The 9,020-nt window shown below is 46.5% G+C and overlaps 1 protein-coding gene across 1 annotated transcript; it reads left to right on the top strand.

Moving 5' to 3' along the window:
- Positions 1 to 5,845: 5,845 nt before the first annotated feature.
- On the top strand, positions 5,846 to 8,223 carry HSPA2 (heat shock protein family A (Hsp70) member 2). The gene has a single exon (XM_066552103.1). The coding sequence runs from the start codon at positions 5,933 to 5,935 to the stop codon at positions 7,832 to 7,834; it is 1,902 nt and encodes a 633-aa protein (XP_066408200.1). The 5' UTR covers positions 5,846 to 5,932; the 3' UTR covers positions 7,835 to 8,223.
- The last annotated feature ends 797 nt before the right edge of the window (positions 8,224 to 9,020 follow it).

The following is a 9,020-nucleotide window of genomic DNA, read 5'->3' as shown; positions in this document are numbered from 1 at the left end:
AACAGTCTTGGCAGCAGGGTGAAGGTGCCACCTGCTTCATCGGCTCCTGTGTTTTTCCCTTTCACCTGCCAATGACAAGAGGGAAAACAGAGATGAATAATTATCAAATAATCACAGAAATGAGAAAACGAGGAATTCATATCATGCTACCGTTCAATTATTATGAAAACTGCTCACACTAAGCATATCAGTAAATCTGAGAGATTAATCACATACTGATCTCTGAGTAAGAAGTATTGGTCTTTGCCTGTGTTTACACTACACCATTTATCTTGTTTAAGACTTAGCATAATTTTCCAGCTTTACAGTTACTGCCAATAATTGCAGTATATTGTTTAACCCCATCACAGCAGTTCTAGGTAAAATTCTTTGTTTTCATTTATTTACCCCCTGGACCATATAGAGTATCCTTTTAATATCTTCAAGCAAGACCAAGCAGAGTTCAGGTACATTAACAGATAAGATCAGAATTCAGAATAATCCTGGCAAGGTGCAGATGGGATCTGAAAAGATATTATTTAATAGGAACAAGTGCAAGCTGGAACCATACAAGTAAAGGAACAGCTGCTTAATTTCATAGAATCCTAGAATGGTTTGGGTTAAGGAAGGGACCTTAAGGACCATCTCATTCCAGTGTCCTGCCAAGGGCAGGGGCACCTTTCACCAGACCAGGTTGCTCAAAGCCCCATCCAACCTGTCCTTGAACACTCCCAGGGAAGGGGCAGCCACAGCTGCTCTGGGAAACCTGTGCCAGGGCCTCACTCATCCTCACAGTAAAGGATTTCTTCCTTATATCTAAACTAAATTTACTCTTTCAATTTCAATTGAAAAAAAATCAATGCATTATTTTGGATCATATTCTGAGAATTTGCAACATCATGATGTTGCAAATAAAGGTAAAAACTGAAATGTAGAAACTGGAGTGTCATCTGCTTCTTCAGAACCACCAAGGCAAGAGCTGGTAATGTCTCCAGTTTTGAGCATAGCACTTGAAAACTAAGAGACAAGGTGCATGCAGAGAATCCAGGAGAAAGCAGTGAATGTCTGGAAACCAAGAAGCCTTCTGAGTACAGGTTGAGTAATTTTAAGTAATTTTACAGAAGAGATGGTGGAGAGAAAACACAATGATTTTCATATAAAAATCTGGTTGCAAAGAAAAATGGCACAACTGTTTCTCATATCCAAAGTCAATATGAATAAAAATAATTGCCTTAAATTGCAAGAAAGGAAATCTTGGTTAAACACAAAATGAGACTAAATGATGTGTTGAGGTCATTTCTGATCTGATTCTGTGATTGCTGGAAAATATTTTGCTTTAAAGTCACTTGCTTAGGACTCAGTAGAACTGGTACTGGCTGCAAGAAAAGGAGGCTGCAGTTAAAGGAATAAAGAACTCACTGCCTAAAATGCACAGCACACCAGTTTATCTAGTTAGCACTAGTGATACTAACTTCAGCTTTTAATCATGCCTTAGCAAACTGGCAGAAGTCTATGTAAATAAATGTGCTTAAAAACCACTTAATTATAAAATAATTATTCCTTGAAGCATCAAGCATTAGTTTAATCAGTGTTGACAACTTCCATGATTTTATTGAGTCTAATCAATCTAAGGCTGCCTGATTTCAGTTATAAGATGGTGTAATGAGCTATTTTGTTTATTAAAAAAAAATTAGACCTGCCAATTACATGGAAAATCCTAAAAGTGTAATCTGAACATATGGTAAAAATGAAAAAGCCAGAAGGTAAATAAAGCCACTAGGTTTATAATTTAGGAGATCTGACTCACGAGTTTTGCACTCCTGGTTTGGCAGTATGAAATTACAGTGCCCTGTATTCTGCTGTTCTGACTATTTCCATAGTACTGATCACACATTTGTGTAATTTGCCAAAAAACACGTTATACAAATTTGCAGAACTTTTATTTGTTAGTCACAAAAACAAAGAAGCACTTACATAAGTAAGATGATGTCTTGTGGCTGCCCTTTAAATTAACAAGGAGCAGCTGTGCACAAAACCTGGAGGTATATAAATACAAAGCAAGTTACATAGTTCCCCCACATACACTATGATTTTTAATGCAACACCTTGTTAGAAGAATCTTGTCATTTTATATGCTGTTAGTTCTTGTCTGAATTCCAAGTACCAGACTTACATTAACAAATCTAAACAAGAGGAAGAATTTCAGTGGGGAAAAGGTATTGTGACAAAGTATTACTAGTTCTTAGAATAGCAGTTGCTTAGACTTTTCTGAACTGATTGCTGTATTATGAAATAATCCATTCTCACTGATACAATCTGATTATGCAATTTTTGGGATAGTTTTACAAGGGAAATGAGTATTAGGGAAATGGATACCAGAATTTAAGATCTAAGGTCTTCTGACTGCCAAACCTGAAAAAATCATTCATTGCATTTCAACTTTATCTTAATGATCCAAGTGGTTGATGTCTGATTGAACTCTAATTTGGGTTCAGTCCTATTTTTATACTCCATTGCCTTATGAAACACGTGGGGAAAAAACAATTTTCCTTTTATCATGATAAAGATAAGAGTTGAGTTCTCAGTTCTGCTCCAGATACTGAGCTCTTGCTTCACTGAAGAAATCTAAATATCATCTTCATTTCTGGCTGGGTGGTGTAATGGAGAATAGCCTACAGCATATTACATAACACTGCTAAACAGGAAACATGGGTGCATAATCAATCCTAAACACAAATAAATGGATCAGAAAGAGGCCTGCCACTGCCAGAGGTACCAAATTGCTGCTCTGGAAGTTGCTGTGAAAATATGGCTTACAGATTCAGGATGAGGGAATAACAGCCAATGTTTTGTTAAAGGGAAAATCAGACTTGTGCTGAAGTCCTCCCCATAAAGCTCACTCTTTAATTTCTGAACCAGTTGGTTTGGCTCACCTGTACCATGATTGCATATGAAGCAACATAAAAGGGAATCATGTGGCTCTTCCCATATGAGAGGATGACTACATGCATGAGTTGGTTCCCAAAGTGCTGACAAAAAGCAGGTTGGTAATAGCTCTGCTGAGAAGAGAGAATACGTCTAATGAGGTTTTGGATGGCTCCCTCTCGTTAGACTGGACTTTCTCTGAGGACATCAGTAAGAGGTGATGGCAAGAGCGTCATGTGAACTTCTGACTGAATAGGAATGAAAGTTAAAAAGCAGACCTAGACATATCATTGCACAGAAGAAAACAGCACCTGTGTGCCCAGCTGGAAAAGAAATACTTCTGCAACAACAGGCTAAACAGCCTCAGTGCAGAGACCTTTGGATTTTTCCTTAGGATGTCTCTTTACACCAGTAGCATTAAAATGGTGTGCTCATGTGTTCCTCCAAGATCTTTTCTCCAGAATTACTACAGCAAAACAACTCCCATGATGAAATAAACAGGACTGAGAGAGTACTCTCAGGGTGAGTAGTAATCCAGGCAATGCAAACACCTCTTTAGCAGGTTACCAGCACATGTGGTATCAGCACAACCATATCAGGGCCACACTAGTTATTGGGCAAGGAAACACCAAACAAGTTTTGTCTGAAGCTGTTGTATATATTTTGTGCCTGATTTTTTGGGCTGATAAAACATATGGTTAAAAGCTTTGGACCAAATAAAGGAAATGTCACTTCTAAATTGGATAAACCTTGTTCAGTTACAGCTATAGTTAAATGAGACATTAGATTAATTTTGCTGCGAAGACTGTTTCTTGTGTTAATCAATATCGTGTTATTTCCTACTCCCCTTGTTGTCTCCATCTACTGTTTCTATAAATATGTTTTTGAGGCAGGAGTCTTCTTTTTACTCTGGAATAACAGGGTCTGAGTTTGTGCTGCAGCTATTAAAACAGGTTTCTTGTGCATTATTAGTGTTCCTAAGGGACAGTCCTCACAAGGATACAAATAATAAACAACAGCAACTTTTCAGCTGAAACAGAATTTATTATCCACCTCTCTTTGTATTGCCCTGGCATTTCTCCCTGTCCCACATAATACAATCAACTGAATGAAGTGGCAGTGAATTACAGGAAGAGATGGTTCAGTGATGAATCAGTCCCTGGTCTAACTACAAGAGAAACCGACACCCATCCCATCAAAGAAATATGCACACAGGATATACAGAGCAGCTCCTGTAGGCAGAGACAGCTGATGGTTCCCATTTTCCAGTGACTTCTTTTGGATTGCTCCAAGGTCAGAACCCATGTGAAAAAAAAAAAAAAAAGAAAAAAAAAAAGACCAGGATCTATGGAAGACTAATAGTTATTTAAGCATGTACAATATGTATGGTCAGAAATCCAGGCTCTTCCATCACAAAATGAAATACATAATGCACAGAAGAGGTGGAGCTCTCATGTCTTGTAAAACAGACTTTGAAAAATACACTAATGGAAACAAGGATGTTTTTGAACAGGAGTTACAGTGCCTGTAAAAATTGTGTGACTACAAATCACTCTGGGAAAAGCTGTAACACGTTTTCTATGAGGCCAGGGACAGCAAACTGTTGAAGGCTGGGGACAAAAGTAATGAAAGAGGATTTAAATATACAGTGACATTAATTCTTCTCTCACACAACTCCTGAAGTCTATGGATAGCAAACTTTTAGCAACACTTTAAAAGGAGCTGAAAAGGAGCTACTCACTAAGACTCCATATTAAAAAAAAAAAATCTCAGGATGTTTTGCCCTCCTTACTAGAACTGGAATATTTTGAAGTGTTTGTCTCAGAGTACGGAGGCATAATTTGGAGAAACCACAGTGGATTTTCATGTTTAATATATTTTCATCAAAGCACTTTCCTACCTCCGAGTTAATAGCTCCATAGCTTTTGCTAAACGTAGGCGTGACGACATTTCACATTAGCACAACAGAGAAGAATTTGGAGGCGGTTCAAGAATGGTCACCACGCAGGAACACGCAGCAACAGGGCCCCCAGAGCCCCACCGGAGCCATGCCCTGAGCTCTGGTGCCGGGGCACGAGGGGACAGCCCGGTGCCATTCCCTCAGTTCCGAGGGGGGACAGGACGGGACAACCCGGTGTCGCTCCCCGAGTTTGGGTACCGGGACAGACACGGGGCGGGGGTGTTGTCAGCCGGCCAAGTTCGGGCGAAATAAGGCTAAACACGGGCTCGGCAGGACTTTCCCTCAGGCACTTTCCCTCAGCGGGAGGGCGCGGAGATGTTTGAGGGGAGGCGTTCCGCCATGACAGTGCGGGGGTCGCCGCGGCGGGGGAGGGGTGGAGGCCGTTCCGCCCTGACAATCGGGGGAGAGGCTGAAGGGAGGTGTGTGTCTGTGTCAGGGAGGGAGGGCGACATTTCTGCCTCCCTGCGACCAAATAAGGGCAAATTCCCCAGTGCCGGGCTGAGCGCTCAGGAATTACAAACACCGCACGGCGCGAGCGGCCGCGAACCCACAACCCCCCCACCCCGCGGGTCCGCTCGGGCGGAGCGCGGGGGCGTCCCGTAGCGACCGCACAGCCCCACGCCCCCCGGCCTGTCCCCGCCTGCCATTGGACAGCGCTGCTGTCAATCCCCGGCATAACGTCATGTCAGCTGGAACTTTCTAGCTGAGGTCCGCGCCAGGGGCGGGGCGAGGGGACAGCACGGCCGCGGATTGGCTGAGCGCCACGGCGCACGAGAAAAACCCGGAAGAATCGCGGCCCCCGAGGGGCGGGCTGGCGGGTAGGCGCTAGCGGTTCTGATTGGCCAGAGCGTTGGGGGCGGGCACTCCCCGGCGGCTCGCGGGGGCGATTGGCCAAACGGCTTTTCGAGGGACGTCGGGATTGGCCGTCAGGGTTCTGGCAGGTTCCAGAAGCGGCAGCGGCGGGTATAAAACGAGCGGCGGCGGCGCGAGCTGGTCATATCGCGCCGCGGCGGCAGCTGGAGCGGGCGGGGTGGACACGGGCGAGCAGCACCACAAACAGCCGACACCATGTCTGCCAAGGGGCCGGCGATCGGCATCGACCTGGGCACCACGTACTCCTGCGTGGGTGTCTTTCAGCACGGCAAGGTGGAGATCATCGCCAACGATCAGGGGAACCGCACCACACCCAGCTATGTGGCGTTTACCGATACGGAGCGGCTCATCGGGGATGCTGCCAAGAACCAGGTAGCAATGAACCCCACCAACACCATCTTTGATGCCAAACGCCTCATCGGCCGCAAGTATGATGACCCCACAGTGCAGTCAGACATGAAGCACTGGCCTTTCCGTGTGGTGAATGAGGGAGGCAAGCCCAAGGTGCAGGTGGAGTACAAGGGGGAGATGAAGACCTTCTTCCCAGAGGAGATCAGCTCCATGGTGCTGACCAAAATGAAGGAGATTGCTGAGGCCTATCTGGGGTGCAAGGTGCAGAATGCTGTCATCACAGTGCCGGCGTACTTCAATGACTCCCAGCGCCAGGCCACCAAGGATGCCGGCACCATCACAGGCCTCAATGTGATGCGTATCATCAACGAGCCCACCGCAGCTGCTATCGCATATGGCCTGGACAAGAAAGGAACCCGGGCTGGAGAGAAGAATGTTCTCATCTTTGACCTGGGAGGGGGCACCTTCGATGTCTCCATCCTTACCATCGAGGATGGGATTTTTGAGGTAAAGTCCACAGCTGGTGACACCCATTTGGGTGGGGAGGACTTTGACAACCGCATGGTGAACCACTTTGTGGAAGAATTCAAGCGCAAGCACAAGCGTGACATTGCTGGCAACAAGCGAGCGGTGAGGCGGCTGCGCACGGCTTGTGAGAGGGCAAAGCGCACCCTCAGCTCCTCCACACAGGCTAGCATTGAGATTGACTCTCTGTTTGAGGGCATTGACTTCTACACCTCCATCACTCGTGCCCGTTTTGAGGAGCTCAATGCTGACCTTTTCCGTGGCACCCTGGAGCCGGTGGAGAAGGCTCTGCGTGATGCCAAGCTCGACAAGGGCCAGATCCAGGAGATCGTGCTGGTGGGTGGCTCTACCCGGATCCCCAAGATCCAGAAGCTGCTACAGGATTTCTTCAATGGCAAAGAGCTGAACAAGAGCATCAACCCCGATGAGGCTGTGGCTTACGGTGCTGCCGTACAAGCAGCTATCCTCATGGGAGACAAGTCTGAGAACGTGCAGGATCTGCTGCTGCTGGATGTCACCCCTCTGTCCCTGGGCATCGAGACGGCTGGAGGAGTGATGACTGCTCTCATCAAGCGCAACACCACCATCCCCACCAAACAAACTCAGACCTTCACCACCTACTCAGACAACCAGAGCAGCGTCCTGGTCCAGGTGTACGAGGGTGAGAGGGCTATGACAAGGGATAACAACTTGCTGGGCAAGTTTGACCTAACAGGCATCCCCCCAGCACCCAGGGGAGTCCCCCAGATCGAGGTCACTTTTGACATCGATGCCAATGGTATCCTGAACGTCAGCGCCGTGGACAAGAGCACGGGTAAGGAGAACAAGATCACCATCACCAATGACAAGGGTCGCCTCAGCAAGGATGACATTGACCGCATGGTGCAAGAAGCAGAGAAGTACAAAGCAGAGGATGAAGCTAACCGGGATCGGGTGGCAGCTAAGAACTCCCTCGAGTCCTACACTTACAACATGAAGCAGACAGTGGAGGATGATAAACTGAAGGGAAAGATCAGTGACCAGGACAAGCAGAAAGTGCTCGACAAGTGCAAGGAGGTGGTGTCTTGGCTCGACCGCAACCAGATGGCTGAGAAGGAAGAATACGAGCACAAGCAGAAAGAGCTGGAGAAACTCTGCAACCCGATTGTCACAAAATTGTACCGGGGAGATGGAGGGGCCGGTGGTGGCTCTGGTGGCCCCACCATCGAAGAAGTAGATTAAAGAGGACTGAAGTAAAGACTGGTTTATGGACAGTCACTCCATTCTTTGCTTTGTTTTTTTTTTTTTCTAACGTTTAAGGAAAACGTCCTTGCCGATAACAGAGTTTATTCTGTTGGGTGTGTATAAAGGCAGATCTGTCAGCTTGGTTTTGATAAGAGGGAAGGCACGTCCTGCTTTATAAGGTTAGTAATAGACAAATGTTGTTAATTCAGATACAGCTGTTTGTGTTCTGGATGTTTGTCTCTGTCTCTTCTAAAGTAACCACTTGACTGTTGCAGTTGACAAGTTTCAAGTTATGCATGAAAACCTTTACAAAAGATGAAAAAAAAATTTGCCAAATTTGGCTTCTGGAAATTTTGGTAATAAATAAAATGTTTTAAAAGCATAAATCTGTCCTCTTTCTCCTCTCTGTGAAGGGGCAGTAGTGGGGTGGGGGGGGGTGGGGGTAAGGAAGACCTTTCTGCTGGTGTCTGTGGCTCTGGGGGGTGACAGCAGTGGAGCAGGGGGCGTTGGGCTCCGGAGGGGTGGCTGATGCCCTGGAGTGGCAATGGGAGAGAGCATGGGGGTCCCTGAGGCGAGCCCAGCTTGGGATGGGTGCTGGGGAGGGGGTGTCCTGGTGTTGCAGCCCCCCGGTTTCCTGGCAGAGGCAGTGGGAGTGCGGCTCCTGGGATTTTCACAGCAAGGGAAAATTCCCGGGAGTTGTGTGCCGGTGCTGTTTTGGGGCAGGACCTGCTCCTACCCGCAACCAGTGTCTGGGGCTGCAGTTCCCAGCTTGGGAATGCATCGTGTGCGTGCGGCTGGGAGAGAACAGCGGGGAAATGAGGACAACAGAAATAGTCCTGCTTGGCAGGTGGTGGGGCTCGGTAAAATAGAGACCGGCTTGTGGGCAGCTGTAAAGTGCTGAGCTATTCTTGGGTTGCTTGTGTGCTCGCTGAGTTTTCAATACTTTACTGTGTGTTTTTCTCCTCTTTAGACAATCAAAAGTAGAGCTGGGAGTGCTGAGTAAGGAGCTGGTATGCTGAACTTAATAGAATAGGCAAAATGCATAGTAGTTAAACTCGTCTGGCTTTGCTGCAAACTGTCTGCAGAGCTCTTCATTTGTATAAGAAAGCAAAAAACCTGGCAGGCAGCTTGGGAGTCCGAGGCGCTGCGAGTTAATGAGCTCTCCTGCAGCAGCCTGGTGGCA

The sequence above is a fragment of the Molothrus aeneus genome, chromosome 6 (genome assembly GCF_037042795.1).
Source record: "Molothrus aeneus isolate 106 chromosome 6, BPBGC_Maene_1.0, whole genome shotgun sequence".
NCBI classification, from domain to species: domain Eukaryota; kingdom Metazoa; phylum Chordata; class Aves; order Passeriformes; family Icteridae; genus Molothrus; species Molothrus aeneus.
The sequence above is the reverse complement of the archived record's forward strand: the minus strand, read 5'-3'. Positions and strand labels throughout refer to the sequence as shown.